At 51.7% G+C, this 16,176-nt stretch overlaps 1 protein-coding gene across 1 annotated transcript; it reads left to right on the top strand.

The window, feature by feature from the left end:
• Positions 1-7,851: 7,851 nt before the first annotated feature.
• LOC143775105 (uncharacterized) lies at positions 7,852-14,352 on the top strand. Its single transcript, XM_077262952.1, has 4 exons — positions 7,852-7,900; positions 9,821-9,964; positions 12,236-12,367; positions 13,220-14,352. The coding sequence occupies exons 1-4, from the start codon at positions 7,852-7,854 to the stop codon at positions 13,813-13,815; spliced, it is 921 nt and encodes a 306-aa protein (XP_077119067.1). The 3' UTR covers positions 13,816-14,352.
• Positions 14,353-16,176: the final 1,824 nt, after the last annotated feature.

The following is a 16,176-nucleotide window of genomic DNA, read 5'->3' as shown; positions in this document are numbered from 1 at the left end:
TGGGAGATAAATATTGGCAAGTCTGCCTCCGTGCCAGTCCTGTGTGTGGCATCTGTCTCTCATTGTGTCCCACCGAAAAGCAGTGTGTAATACTGGTCCTTTTTTGTTTTTTGGGGGTAAATTCTCCCTTTTCAAAAAAAAAATAGTTAGTGGGAGGTAAATATTGGCAAGTCTGCCTCCGTGCCATTGCTGTGGGTGGCATCTCACTCTCATTGTGTGGCACCGAAAAAACCACTGCGTGATACTTGGCCATTTTTTTTGGGGGGGGGGTAAATTCTCACTTTTCAAAAAAAAAATAGTTAGTGGGAGATAACTATTGGCAAGTCTGCCTCCGTGCCATGGCTGTGGGTGGCATCTCACTCTCATTGTGTGGCACCGAAAAAACCACTGTGTGATACTTGGCCATTTTTTTTTTTTTGGGGGTAAATTCTCACTTTTCAAAAAAAAAATAGATAGTGGGAGATAACTATTGGCAAGTCTGCCTCCATGCCATTGCTGTGGGTGGCATCTCACTCTCATTGTGTGGCACCGAAAAAACCACTGTGTGATACTTGGCCATTTTTTTGGGGGGGGGTAAATTCTCACTTTAAAAAAAAAAAATAGTTAGTGGGAGATAACTATTGGCAAGTCTGCCTCCGTGCCATTGCTGTGGGTGGCATCTCACTCTCATTGTGTGGCACCGAAAAAACCACTGTGTGATACTTGGCCATTTTTTTTGGGGGGGGGTAAATTCTCACTTTTCAAAAAAAAAATAGTTAATGGGAGATAAATATTGGCAAGTCTGCCTCCGTGCCAGTCCTGTGTGTGGCATCTGTCTCTCATTGTGTCCCACCGAAAAGCAGTGTGTAATACTGGTCCTTTTTGTTTTTTGGGGGTAAATTCTCCCTTTTCAAAAAAAAAAATAGTTAGTCGGAGATAAATATTGGCAAGTCTGCCTCCGTGCCATTGCTGTGGGTGGCATCTCACTCTCATTGTGTGGCACCGAAAAAACCACTGTGTGATACTTGGCCATTTTTTTTGGGGGGGGGGTAAATTCTCACTTTTCAAAAAAAAAATAGTTAGTGGGAGATAACCATTGGCAAGTCTGCCTCCGTGCCATGGCTGTGGGTGGCATCTCACTCTCATTGTGTGGCACCAAAAAAACCACTGTGTGATACTTGGCCATTTTTTTTTGGGGGGGGGTAAATTCTCACTTTTCAAAAAAAAAATAGTTAGTGGGAGATAACTATTGGCAAGTCTGCCTCCATGCCATTGCTGTGGGTGGCATCTCACTCTCATTGTGTGGCACCGAAAAAACCACTGTGTGATACTTGGCCATTTTTTTGGGGGGGGGTAAATTCTCACTTTTCAAAAAAAAAAATAGTGGGAGATAAATATTGGCAAGTCTGCCTCCGTGCCAGTCCTGTGTGTGGCATCTGTCTCTCATTGTGTCCCACCGAAAAGCAGTGTGTAATACTGGTCCTTTTTGTTTTTTGGGGGTAAATTCTCCCTTTTCAAAAAAAAAAATAGTTAGTGGGAGATAAATATTGGCAAGTCTGCCTCCGTGCCATTGCTGTGGGTGGCATCTCACTCTCATTGTGTGGCACCGAAAAAACCACTGTGTGATACTTGGCCATTTTTTTTGGGGGGGGGGTAAATTCTCACTTTTCAAAAAAAAAAAATAGTTAGTGGGAGATAACTATTGGCAAGTCTGCCTCCATGCCATTGCTGTGGGTGGCATCTCACTCTCATTGTGTGGCACCGAAAAAACCACTGTGTGATACTTGGCCATTTTTTTTTGGGGGGGGGTAAATTCTCACTTTTCAAAAAAAAAATAGTGGGAGATAAATATTGGCAAGTCTGCCTCCGTGCCAGTCCTGTGTGTGGCATCTGTCTCTCATTGTGTCCCACCGAAAAGCAGTGTGTAATACTGGTCCTTTTTGTTTTTTGGGGGTAAATTCTCCCTTTTCAAAAAAAAAAATAGTTAGTGGGAGATAAATATTGGCAAGTCTGCCTCCGTGCCATTGCTGTGGGTGGCATCTCACTCTCATTGTGTGGCACCGAAAAAACCACTGTGTGATACTTGGCCATTTTTTTTTGGGGGGGGGTAAATTCTCACTTTTCAAAAAAAAAAATAGTTAGTGGGAGATAAATATTGGCAAGTCTGCCTCCGTGCCAGTCCTGTGTGTGGCATCTGTCTCTCATTGTGTCCCACCGAAAAGCAGTGTGTAATACTGGTCCTTTTTGTTTTTTGGGGGTAAATTCTCCCTTTTCAAATAAAAAAATAGATAGTGGGAGATAAATATTGGCAAGTCTGCCTCCGTGCCATTGCTGTGGGTGGCATCTCACTCTCATTGTGTGGCACCGAAAAAACCACTGTCTGATACTTGGCCATTTTTTTTGGGGGGGGGTAAATTCTCACTTTTCAAAAAAAAAAAATAGTTAGTGGGAGATAACTATTGGCAAGTCTGCCTCCGTGCCATTGCTGTGGGTGGCATCTCACTCTCATTGTGTGGCACCGAAAAAACCACTGTGTGATACTTGGCCATTTTTTTTGGGGGGGGGGTAAATTCTCACTTTTCAAAAAAAAAAATAGTTAGTGGGAGATAACTATTGGCAAGTCTGCCTCCGTGCCATTGCTGTGGGTGGCATCTCACTCTCATTGTGTGGCACCGAAAAAACTACTGTGTGATACTTGGCCATTTTTTTTGGGGGGGGGGGTAAATTCTCACTTTTAAAAAAAAAAATAATTAGTGGAGATAAATATTGGCAAGTCTGCTTGAGTGCTGCTCCTGTGTGTGCCATCTGTCTCAAATTATTGGGGCACAGAAAACCGAGTGTGTAACATTGGGGCTGATTTTCCTTTCAGTGTCAGGCACCTATAAAGGTATATATAAATTCTACAGAAGTTTGAGTTCACCTTATAAGTTGTTTTACAGTAACAAATAGCGTTACTTTGGTTACGTTTTGCAAACAATGAGGAAGTCTAGTGGAAGAGGTCGTGGCCGTGGGCGGTCATTGTCAGCTGGTAATGATGGTAGTGGTGGTGGAGCATCAGGTGGTCGTGGTAAAAGCAGTACAACACCTAAGTCTCGAGTTGTTGAGCCAAAAACGTCGTCTGCCTACACAAGGCCTCGAACGCTCTCTTTTCTGGGAGTAGGAAAACCACTTTTGAAGCCGGAGCAGGAGGAACAAGTATTGGCTTTCATTGCTCACTCTGCCTCTAGCTCTTTCGCCTCCTCCTCGGAAAGTGCCAAATGTCAGAGCAGTGCATCATCAGTGGATGCTCCCGGTCAGGAACAAGTCGCTTCCTTGTGTCCTTCACCCAGAACAACAGTGAAGGATGCGTCAGTCGACACAACAGGTTACTCCATGGAGCTCTTTACACATACCGTTCCTGGGTTAGACAGTGAAACAGTTAACAGGCCATGCCCATTAGAAGTTGAATCGGACATGGAGTGCACAGATGCACAGCCACAGCCAGATTACTATGCTGTTCCTTTGACTCAGACAAGAACATTGCCCTCGCAGTGTACTAAGGCAGAATCAAACCCAGCGGAGACTATGGTGCCCCGTCACGAACGCTATACCACCGACTTACACGGTGACACAGACGAAGTTGCACACGACATAGAAGAGGAGGTCATAGATGACCCAGTTGTTGACCCCGATTGGCAGCCATTGGGGGAACAGGGTGCAGGCGGCAGTAGTTCAGAAGCGGAGGAGGAGGAGCCTCAGCAGGCATCAACATCACAACAGGTTCCATCTACCGGGCCCGTATCTGGCCAAAAACGCGTGGCAAAACCAAAACCAGTTGGAGGACAGCGTGGCCATCCGGTTAAAGAAGCTCAGTCTGCAATGCCTGAAAAGTTATCCGATAGTAGAAAGAGTGCAGTCTGGCATTTTTTTAAACAACATCCAAATGATCAGCGCAAAGTCATCTGTCAAAAATGTTCAACTACCTTAAGCAGAGGCCAGAATCTTAAAAGTCTAAATACAAGTTGCATGCATAGACATTTATCCACCATGCATTTGCAAGCCTGGAATAACTACCAAATGTCCCTAAAGGTTGCAGCACCCTCGGCCAATGAAGCTAGTCAGCAACGCTACATCCCTTCCCTCACTGTAAACCCACCATTTCCCGCACCACCGGCAGTATCTGTGCAGCTTTCGTCGCCAGGCCAAAGCAGTCAGGGAATCACCAGGTTTGCAGTAGGAAACACTGCATGTAGGGCACCGGCAAGAATACCATCTCCAACTCTCTCTCAGTCTGCCATGTCCACCAGCACCACCGCTAGTTCCACGATCTCCAGCTCTCCAGTCCAGCTCACCCTACATGAGACTCTTGTTAGGAAAAGGAAGTACTCATCCTCGCATCCGCGTACACAGGGTTTGAATGCCCACATTGCTAGACTAATCTCATTAGAGATGATGCCCTACCGGTTAGTTGAAAGCGAAGCTTTCAAAGCGCTGATGGACTACGCTGTACCATGCTACGAGCTACCCAGTCGACACTTCTTTTCTAGAAAAGCCATCCCAGCCCTCCAACAGCATGTTAAAGACCGCATCGTCCATGCACTCAGGCAGTCTGTGACTACAAAGGTGCACCTGACAACAGATGCATGGACCAGTAGGCATGGCCAGGGACGTTACGTGTCCATCACGGCACACTGGGTGAATGTGGTGGATGCAGGGTCCACAGGGGACAGCAATATTGGGACAGTTTTGCCTAGTCCACGGCCAAGGAAAGAGTTGGCTGTAGGCGTTAGCCCCCCTCCTCCTCTTCCTCCTCCTCATGCAGAAGCGAGAGCTCGTCCACACACCGCAGTCGCACATCCACTCCATCCGCAGCTGCCACTGTTGCACACCAGGTGTGCCATTATGGGACAGCTAGTGGCAAGCGTCAGCAGGCTGTATTGGCAATGAAGTGTTTGGGCGACAACAGACACACCGCGGAAGTTCTGTCCGAGTTCTTGCTGAATGAAACTCAGTCATGGCTGGGCACTGTACATCTTGAGGCAGGCAAGGTTGTGAGTGATAACGGAAGGAATTTCATGGCTGCCATAGCCCTTTCCCAACTGAAACACATTCCTTGCCTGGCTCACACCTTAAACCTGGTGGTGCAGTGCTTCCTGAAAAGTTACCCGGGGTTACCAGACCTGCTCCTCAAAGTGCGCAGACTTTGCTCGCATATCCGCCGTTCGCCCGTACACTCCAGCCGTATGCAGAACTATCAGCGGTCTTTGAACCTTCCCCAGCATCGCCTAATCATCGACATTTCAACAAGGTGGAACTCCACACTGCACATGCTTCAGAGACTGTGCGAACAGAGGCGTGCTGTTATGTTTTTGTGGGAGGATACACATACACGGGCAGGCAGTTGGATGGCAGACATGGAGTTGTCAGGTGTGCAGTGGTCGAAGCTACAAGACCTGTGTCAAGTCCTTCAGTGTTTTGAGGAATGCACACGGCTGGTTAGTGCAGACAACGCCATAATAAGCATGAGCATCCCGCTAATGCGTTTGCTGATGCAAAGTTTGACGCACATAAAGGAGCAGGCGTCTGCAGCCGAGGAAGAGGAAAGCCTTGATGACAGTCAGCCATTGTCTGGTCAGGGCCGTGTAGAGGATGCGGTAGCGGGCGAAGCGGAGGAGGAGGACGAGGAGGATGATGGGGATGAGTACTTTTTGAATGAGGAAGCTTCTCCTGGGCCAACAGAAATTAGTGGCGTTGCAAGGCCGGGTTCTGTTTTTTTAAGGGAGACAAGTGACGTAGATTTGCCTGTAACAGACCCTCCAACCAGCACAACCGCAGATTTGACAACTGGAACTTTGGCACACATGGCGGATTATGCCTTACGTACCCTCAAAAGGGACACACGCATTATTAAAATGATGAGCGATGACGATTACTGGTTGGCCTGCATCCTTGACCCTCGCTATAAAGGCAAATTGCAAAATATTATGCCACATGAGAACCTCGAACAAATATTAGCAACCAAACAAGCTACTCTTGTAGACCGTTTGATTCAGGCATTCCCAGCACACAGCGCCGGTGATGGTTCTCACACGAGCTGCAGGGGGCTACAGGGCAGAGGTGTTAGAGGTGCACAGATCAGAAGTGGCGTTGGACAGAGGGGTTTTCTGACCAGGTTGTGGAGTGATTTCGCAATGACCGCAGACAGGACAGGTACTGCAGCATCTATTCAAAGTGACAGGAGACAACATTTGTCCAGTATGGTTACTAACTATTTTTCTTCCCTTATCGATGTTCTCCCTCAACCGTCATTCCCATTTGATTACTGGGCATCAAAATTAGACACCTGGCCTGAATTGGCAGAATATGCGTTGCAGGAGCTCGCTTGCCCAGCAGCTAGTGTGCTATCAGAAAGAGTATTCAGTGCTGCTGGTTCAATATTAACCGAAAAAAGGACTCGTCTGGCTACCCAAAATTTGGATGATCTCACCTTCATTAAAATGAACCACTCCTGGATTTCAAATTATTTTGCCCCACCTTTCCCGGCTGACACCTAGATTTCCTATAAAAAGGTCTTGCTTGTGGACTGGTCTTACTGAGTGTTCCAATCTGTTAATTTGCAGCAGCTGTTTGTCCAGCATACGACATGTTTACACCTCCCCCAATGGGAAAAATCCCCCCACGGGGCCGTTGTCTCGCCACTTGGTGCAAGCACCCGTTACAGTGCTGATTGTCTGAAGAGGTGGGTGTGCCCGCTTTTGGTCGACGGCACTGCCACTGGGTCCTTCATAGTACAATGTAGTGTCTCTGGCGGTGGTGGTGCGCACCCAACGTCAGACACACCGTTGTAACATGAGGGGCCCTGGGGCGGTACCGCCGGCCACAAGAGAGTCCCCCCCCCCCCAGCTCAAACTGTGCTCTACCACGTGCAAAATTATCTCGCACAGCTCCACCAATGTTTAGTCTATGCACTGACATCATTCAATGCCTGGCACTGACAAACAATACCAATTTGTTTGCATCTATGATGCTAGTTAAAGTAGTCTGGGTCAGTGTCCTATATTGACACCAGTAAATACTAATTTACTGCCAAATTACTTTGTCATAAACTCTGCAGATGAGCCCACCCCTGTACCTAAGCATGCCACCCTTTTTTTACTTATTGTTGTTTTGCGAGACATTCACATCTATTTATTTTTTTGGAGTACTAACTGTCAGACACTCCTTGCAATACTCCTCCACTGACCACAATGCTGCCTGCCTGTGTATCCATGTAACCGATGTAAAACTGCCATGACTGCCTACTGTTTGTTATTTTAGGCCTTTGTGAGCCTGTCTGCGGCCCCTACTTGCAATACTCCTCCACTGACCACAATGCTGCCTGGAGTGCCTGCCTGTGTATCCATGTAACCGATGTAAAACTGCCATGACTGCCTACTGTTTGTTATTTTAGGCCTTTGTGAGCCTGTCTGCGGCCCCTACTTGCAATACTCCTCCACTGACCACAATGCTGCCTGGAGTGCCTGCCTGTGTATCCATGTAACCGATGTAAAACTGCCATGACTGCCTACTGTTTGTTATTTTAGGCCTTTGTGAGCCTGTCTGCGGCCCCTACTTGCAATATGGTAGGCACGGTACCGCATAGGGAATGTGCCTCTGACTGCGGAGCCCCTTATAGATGAAGATAATAGGAAACAGCGTGCAGTGCCTATTCCCCCCTCACACTACTCCCCCAGGTGATGCACTAATTGGGACGCCCAGTGGACCAACGGGAGGAGAGAGGAAGGGGCATCTGGCCACACCCACAAAGGTTAAATCCAGGTGCCGGGGTCAGTTCCTTCCTCTTTCTCCCCGGCTGACCCTCTGGAAGCAATTGTCCCGGATATCCCGTCTGCCATGTCTGACCCCATGATCGAGGCCATACAGCGGAGAGCTGCACAGGAAGGTGAGCAATGGTTACGTTCCCTTCTTTCTGGCCTGGGTGCTCACCTTCCTGTGCCCTCTCCTCACCCCCTAGTCTCCCCTCAAGCCTCCTCGCCGTCCCCCAGGGCTCCATCCACCCACACGCTTTCCCCTGTGTCCTCGTCCTCTCCTGCCGTCCCGGGGCTGACAAACCACCCTCCCCTGCCCGCGGAACTCGGGGTCCCCCAGACTACCGCCGCCTCCTCTCCCGGGCTGCTTGCTCCCCCTCCCCCGCCCGCGGGCCCACCTCGGTCAATCGCCGGTGCTGCGGGAGGTTCCTCCTCCACTCCACCGGAGCTTCCGTCCACTCCCGCCGGCGCCCCTCTCCCTGCTGCAGCGCTTCCCCCTGGTAGGCGCTCGGGTCGTTCCTCACGCCCCCCCGAGCGCCTGCGTGTCGGTGGGGAGCCGGCGCCTCCAAGCCGCCGCGCGGTCCCACAGCAACGGGCCCATCCTCGCTGCCCCCCTCCTCCTACATACGCGCAGGCCCCGGTCACTTCCGGTCCATGCACTGCAGACCGGGGCCCGGCGCGCGGGGAGCAACCCCTGCACTCCTCAGGGATGCAGGCCTGCCCCTTTACCCAGAGCGCACCGCCGGCCAGCAGGGATACGCCCACTTCCGGCCCCACTTCCGCCCGGAGCTCCGGGCACCATGGGGGGCTGCGTATCGCCCCTGGTAGCCTGGCGGTGCGCCACCCACCCAGTGGGGCAGCGGTGCGGCGCCGCCGAACAGTCCGGGCGCGCCGCACTGCCCCCGCAGCTGCAGGCAGATCCCCCTCCCTGCTGCCTGCTCGGGGCGATTACGCCCCGCCCACTGGCCCCCCGGCACTCTGGGTGAGCACATCGCTAGCCTGTGGGGCCCCTGCACACCAAATCATACGGAGGGGTGCCTCACAGGCTGCGCTGTCTGGCCCCCCACGTCAGGTCCCGCTCAGTCACCCACCACCCCAGCACAGACCATCCGCCAGCCGCGGCCTGGCCCACTACGCCCTCCCAGCAGGCATCGCTGCAATGCCTGCACGAGGGGTCATGGGGTCAGGCCGTTCACCCAACATCGTGGTCACGGAGCGCGCTGATCGGGCCACCTCATCCAACCAGCGCGCTCCGCAACCAGTACAGTATGGCACAAACACGTGCACACACACGCCACTAATAAACGGCGCTCCGCCGACACCCCCATACACCCAGACACAGCCGGAGCTGTTTAGTACACCCTCCACGGTTCCTTCCCACACACCCCCAGCGGCTAACGTCGTCGCCTTATCGCCAATGCCGTCACCGCGCCCCCCACCGCAAGCTATTACACACAGCCAGCGCGCCCCAGCCTCATCCCCTGACCACGACAATCACAGGCGTATACGCCGCAGACTGTCCCCATCCTCCGACGAAGACTCCCAACACTACGTCCACCCCCCAAATCCCCACTATTCCCCCTATAGCCGCTGCGCGCGCACTTATCGCCACAGATCCCGGTCCGCTAGGTGGCGCTCGCCACCAACATCGGGACAGTCTGACAGTTCCGAGTACAGCGAGAGGCGCTACCGTAGAAGGCGGCGCTCACCACCATTAGCGGTAACGGCTCAGCCACACGTCAGCATGGCGGGAGCGACACCATTAGCGGTAACGGCTCAGCCACACATCAACATGGCGGGAGCGACACCACTAGCGGTAACGGCTCAGCCACATGTCAACATGGCGGGAGCGACACCATCAGTGGTAACGGCTCAGCCACACATCAACATGGCGGGAGCGACACCACTAGCGGTAACGGCTCAGCCACATGTCAACATGGCGGGAGCGACACCATCAGTGGTAACGGCTCAGCCACACATCAACATGGCGGGAGCGACACCACTAGCGGTAACGGCTCAGCCACACGACGAGCCATTGCCGTCAACGTCCCTAGCCTCGGCTACCGGCAGGGGATACCTACCCTCTGGTCCCCGGGCTACCAACCTACCCCCCTGGGCTTCCTGCCAGCAAGTTACAGCTACGACGGGAGTCGGAGTACCCCCACTACCGGGAGACACTCGGCCTGCGTCAGGCAACGGTAAGAGCTCTGAATTGGGCGAGCACCAAGCCATACACATCACAGGGGAAGGGGATTTAGCATCCACTATCAGGGCGCTGGTTCACCAGCTGACTCGCTCGGCCGGACCAACTGACACAAGGGCAGCTCAATCAGCTAGCCTCCACAAGGACGCATTTTTCTGCGGTATTAGTCCCCTAGGTACACACGTGGACCCAGAGATAAAGCAGAAAATATGGGATAACGATTACGTGGATATATGGTCGCTATTGTCAGAAGACCAGCAATCCGTAGATAAGGAGCGGAGGGCAGGATTCGAAAGAAGCAGACCTAAGATCGCCCAAACCATGAATAACTGGCTTCAGGCCTTCGCAGTCTTAGGCTGCATCATGGGTCAAAAACACCCGGAACGCTGTTCCGAGCTATTCATATACCAAGACCTAGTATATAACTCGTATAAGTCCCACGGCGGGTCAGCGTGGAGGCGGTACGACGAAGAATTCCGCAGGCGGCTTGCTATGCAACCCGACCTAGGATGGGGCGTTAAAGCGACGGACGTCTGGTTGCGTCTTATGTTATCCCAAAAACAACCCCCCTTTTCGTCGTCGGCCACTAATTACCCAGCCACCGCAGGCCAAAATTCAGTGGTCGTACGGAGACCAGGGGCCTGCTTGCTGTACAACGAGGGGTACTGCCGCTTCCACGGTTCCTGTAGATACAAACACGACTGCTCCGCCTGCGGTGGTGGACACCCCGCAGCGAGATGTACGCGCCAAGCACCTACACGGCATAACCCCGGTGAACGTTACCGCAATGGGCCCTTGGCTAAGCCTCTACCCCAATAAAGAGGCCGCGCAGCAACTCGATCTCGGCTTTAAGTTCGGTTTCTTTATCCCCTTTAATTTTAGTCGCGAAACGAAATCGGCAAATAATCTTAAATCCGCTCGCGAATTTCCCGAGATCCTACGGAAAAAAATTCAAAAAGAGGTAGAACTAGGCAGGATGGCGGGCCCATTTACATCGATGCCTTTCAGTAATTTTAGAATCTCACCCCTGGGCATCGTCCCTAAAAAAGAACCGGGAAAATATCGGCTAATCCACCACCTCTCATACCCAAAAGGCGATTCGGTAAACGACGCGATACTCCCAGAAGAAGCATCAGTAACTTACGCTTCATTTGACAGGGCAGTCGAGCTCGTGCGGGCCGCTGGGCCCGGCGCCCTGCTGGCGAAATCGGACATAGAGTCAGCCTTCCGCCTGCTACCCGTTCACCCTGAGTGCTTCCACCTGTTAGGTTGTAAGGTGGACCAGCTCTTTTACTTTGACATGTGCCTACCGATGGGCTGCTCCATCTCCTGTCACTACTTCGAGCTTTTCAGCACTTTTCTTGACTGGGTAGTACGTTACGAAACCGGCAGCAATTCGACGGTTCATTACCTCGACGATTTCCTGTTCGTCGGGCCAAAGGACTCGGAACTCTGTTATTACCTCCTAAACAAATTCGAATTTCTAGCCAGCCATTTCGGCGTGCCTCTCTCAACAGAAAAAATGGTCGGCCCGTGTAATGTGCTGCCTTTTCTCGGCATAGAGATCGATACTAACGCAATGGTGTTTAGATTGCCGGAGGATAAATTACTGAAAACGCTGAAAATGGTTGAAGATTTCTGCGGGGTTAAAAAAGTCACCCTCCAACAAATGCAGTCCCTGCTAGGTTTACTCAACTTTGCTTGCCGCGTAATGCCAGTGGGCAGAACCTTTTCACGCCGACTATCGCTGGCAACGAAGGGCATCTCCCAGCCGGGCCATAGAATTAGGCTTACTCGCACACTGAAGGAAGACTTGCTAGTCTGGAGAACATTCCTATATTCCTACAACGGCCATACTTGCCTCATGTCTCGAGAAACGCCAAGCAAAGAGCTAGGGCTAGCAGCAGGCGGAAGTCTCAGAGACGGGTTTGTGGCAATCTACCAAAACCAATGGTGCAAAGCGAGCTGGCCGGCCTCGTGGGCCTCCGCAAATTGGGGCCGCGACCCTGCCCTGCCAGAAGTCTTTGCGATCGTAGCCGCAGTAGAGCTCTGGGGCACACAACTAGAGAACAGGAACATAAGATTCTCCACAAAACACCCCGGCACAGCAAAGAGCTTGAACAGCATGTCCTCTGCATCCCCACCTTTGCTTGCGCTGCTACGCCGCCTGGCATTACTGTGCTTGAAGCACAACATCTGGTGTCGTGCCACAGTTACGTCTGTTGATAATGACCTTGTTAACGCTCTGTTATTCTCCGATTGGCAGGCTTTCAAAGCTCTCCTTCCGACCGCGCAACCATCGGGTGTCCAGTGTCCAACACTCCTTTTGGACACGGTAGCCAATCAATGATGCCACTGATCCGCGCATCAGTCACGCCGGCTACCTGGCAGGCTTACGGTAAGGCATGGGACGAGTGGTGCTCACTAATTCACGGAAGACCGGTGGATAGGTGCGATTGGGCGAGATGCGAAGTGCTGGTCGAATTGTTGAATTTGCTCAGGCAAAGAGGCGCGTCGGGAACATCGGCGCAGCGACATCTCTCGGGATTAGCCTTTTTCTTCCAGCTTGCGGGGTGGGCGGACGTGACGAAGTATTTTTTCATCAGACAAGCCGTTAAAGGCTGGAAAAGGCTCCAACCTAGCCAGGAGTGTCGTCGTCCCATTTCTTTGAGCTTACTACACGGGATTATCACGATTTCCCCATCGGTGTGCACCTCCCACTACGAGTCGGTCCTAGTGTCAGCCGCGTTTGCCATCGCCTTTTTCGGAGCGCTTAGGATCAGCGAGCTGGTGCCACGTTCAAAAACTTCACTAGACGGCGGGCTAATCAATGAAGACCTCATCATATGTAACGAGGCACTGCGCATTAGGGTGCGCAAATCCAAATGCGACCCCACCGGGAGAGGGACGTGGGTCCTAGTTAAGTCGTCGGATGGCCCCGTATGCCCACTAAACGTAGTAAAAAGATACACGGGAATGAAGGGGGCGGGTAGATTCTTTCTGTCACACGCAGACGGCTCCCCCCTGACCAAATACCAGTTCCACACAATTTTTAATCAGTGTCTCGAAGCAGTTAGCGCCGATCCATCGGAATACGGTACACATTCTTTCCGTATAGGGGCTGCCACCGAGGCGGCTAAGGCCGGCATCCCCGAGGCTGAAGTGCAGCGGTTGGGTCGGTGGAAATCCGCATGCTTCGCCAGATACATAAGGCCCGACCTGCTTAAGTAACATATCTTGTTTTTTCCAGGCGCTAAAAAACCGGCAGTTTGGGTGGTTGGACATTCATACATCTACTGGGCAAAGAAGCGGGCCGAACAGCGGCCGGGGGGCGTGAATCTAGGCTTCAGGAACGTAGTGGTCAACTGGAGAGGGATAAGAGGCCTACAGTGGGAAAAAATCTTCCCAGAAGTCATCAACATCGCTAAAAGGGCCAAAGGGCCGGTGATACTAGTCTTGCACGCGGGTGGCAACGATCTGGGAAAACGGAGATGTATTGACCTCAGCTCAACGATGACAGCTGATATCGAGCGTTTCTTCCACCTGTTACCCGACATGATATTGGTGTGGTCGGAGATGGTGCCGCGTGCGGTCTGGCACGGGGCTAAGGACCCAAGAGGTTTAGAACGATCAAGAAAAAAGGTCAACCTGAAAGTGGCAAGATTCGTAAAATCAAAATTCGGCATCGTAGTTCGACATCACCAACTGGAAGGCGACCAATCAGGATTGCTGAGGTCCGACGGTATTCATCTCACGAACATTGGTCTTGACATATTTTTGTCTGGTCTACAAGACGGTATCGAACAGGCACTAAGGCTGAAGGGTGGGGGTCGGAGTCACGTGTAGGTAGTACACATGATCCTCCGTGGCGGAAATGGAGGGAGGGGCGAAGCTTCGTAGCCGCTCATTGGCTGGCCGCCGGTCGGTCGCAGACTGGGCCCACGGCTGTGAGCCCGCTGCGAAATGTAATTTGCCCCTCCCTGCTTATTAAATTAATAAACTGTGACCGACTAGTTCAACCCATCCGAGCCTGTTTGTGTTGTCTTTTCGGGATTGGTGGTAGGGGGGAAGGCACTATTTACGACACACGGGTCGCCGCAGTCTGGTAGGCACGGTACCGCATAGGGAATGTGCCTCTGACTGCGGAGCCCCTTATAGATGAAGATAATAGGAAACAGCGTGCAGTGCCTATTCCCCCCTCACACTACTCCCCCAGGTGATGCACTAATTGGGACGCCCAGTGGACCAACGGGAGGAGAGAGGAAGGGGCATCTGGCCACACCCACAAAGGTTAAATCCAGGTGCCGGGGTCAGTTCCTTCCTCTTTCTCCCCGGCTGACCCTCTGGAAGCAATTGTCCCACCCTCCCTCCCCTACATATTTACTACTGTGGTTACGTTTTCAAAAGGCTTTATTACTTGAAATGTATAGCTGATGATTATAATACTGTTATTTTTAAGTCACAGCGGAAATGGAGGGAGGGGCGAAGCTTCGTAGCCGCTCATTGGCTGGCCGCCGGTCGGTCGCAGACTGGGCCCACGGCTGTGAGCCCGCTGCGAAATGTAATTTGCCCCTCCCTGCTTATTAAATTAATAAACTGTGACCGACTAGTTCAACCCATCCGAGCCTGTTTGTGTTGTCTTTTCGGGATTGGTGGTAGGGGGGAAGGCACTATTTACGACACACGGGTCGCCGCAGTCCTCCTCCACTGACCACAATGCTGCCTGGAGTGCCTGCCTGTGTATCCATGTAACCGATGTAAAACTGCCATGACTGCCTACTGTTTGTTATTTTAGGCCTTTGTGAGCCTGTCTGCGGCCCCTACTTGCAATACTCCTCCACTGACCACAATGCTGCCTGGAGTGCCTGCCTGTGTATCCATGTAACCGATGTAAAACTGCCATGACTGCCTACTGTTTGTTATTTTAGGCCTTTGTGAGCCTGTCTGCGGCCCCTACTTGCAATACTCCTCCACTGACCACAATGCTGCCTGCCTGTGTATCCATGTAACCGATGTAAAACTGCCATGACTGCCTACTGTTTGTTATTTTAGGCCTTTGTGAGCCTGTCTGCGGCCCCTACTTGCAATACTCCTCCACTGACCACAATGCTGCCTGGAGTGCCTGCCTGTGTATCCATGTAACCGATGTAAAACTGCCATGACTGCCTACTGTTTGTTATTTTAGGCCTTTGTGAGCCTGTCTGTGGCCCCTACTTGCAATACTCCTCCACTGACCACAATGCTGCCTGGAGTGCCTGCCTGTGTATCCATGTAACCGATGTAAAACTGCCATGACTGCCTACTGTTTGTTATTTTAGGCCTTTGTGAGCCTGTCTGCGGCCCCTACTTGCAATACTCCTCCACTGACCACAATGCTGCCTGGAGTGCCTGCCTGTGTATCCATGTAACCGATGTAAAACTGCCATGACTGCCTACTGTTTGTTATTTTAGGCCTTTGTGAGCCTGTCTGCGGCCCCTACTTGCAATACTCCTCCACTGACCACAATGCTGCCTGCCTGTGTATCCATGTAACCGATGTAAAACTGCCATGACTGCCTACTGTTTGTTATTTTAGGCCTTTGTGAGCCTGTCTGCGGCCCCTACTTGCAATACTCCTCCACTGACCACAATGCTGCCTGGAGTGCCTGCCTGTGTATCCATGTAACCGATGTAAAACTGCCATGACTGCCTACTGTTTGTTATTTTAGGCCTTTGTGAGCCTGTCTGCGGCCCCTACTTGCAATACTCCTCCACTGACCACACCAATGCTGCCCGTGTACCCCTGGAACCTATTTAAAAGTTCATAGAGCCTAGTTATATATTTTATTTACTATTAATAAGGCCATGATGGACTACGCTGTACCACGCTACAAGCTAACCAGTCGACACTTCTTTTGCGAGAAAAGCCATCCCAACCCTCCACCAGCATGTAGAAGACCGCATTGTCCATGCACTCTGACAATCTGTGAGTACAAAGGTGCACCTGACAACAGACGCATGGACCTGTAGGCATGGCCACGGAAGATTACGTGTCCATTACGGCGCAATGGGTTAATGTGTTGGATGCATGGTCCACAGGGGACAGCCTACTAAGTCTGTCTGCAGTCCCTAATTCTAATTGTCCTCCACTGTCTAAATCTGAGCTTCCACCTTCTGGCTTTCGGCCTATAGTATCAGAAATTAAACTGCATTTGGCCTTCAACTTTG

This window comes from Ranitomeya variabilis, chromosome 5 (genome assembly GCF_051348905.1).
Source record: "Ranitomeya variabilis isolate aRanVar5 chromosome 5, aRanVar5.hap1, whole genome shotgun sequence".
In the NCBI taxonomy this organism is placed as follows: Eukaryota; Metazoa; Chordata; class Amphibia; order Anura; family Dendrobatidae; genus Ranitomeya; species Ranitomeya variabilis.
Note: the sequence above shows the minus strand (reverse complement) of the source record. Positions and strands in the feature narration are given on the sequence as shown.

What these genes read in the sequence shown, in the direction of transcription:
- LOC143775105 (XM_077262952.1), top strand. Translation starts at nt 7,852, where the DNA reads ATGTCTGACCCCATGATCGAGGCCATACAGCGGAGAGCTGCACAGGAA. An exon ending in GCGGAGAGCTGCACAGGAAG is followed by an intron (nt 7,901 to 9,820) that starts GTGAGCAATGGT and finishes CAACGTCCCTAG; the next exon opens with CCTCGGCTACCGGCAGGGGA. An exon ending in GGCTACCTGGCAGGCTTACG is followed by an intron (nt 12,368 to 13,219) that starts GTAAGGCATGGG and finishes TGTTTTTTCCAG; the next exon opens with GCGCTAAAAAACCGGCAGTT.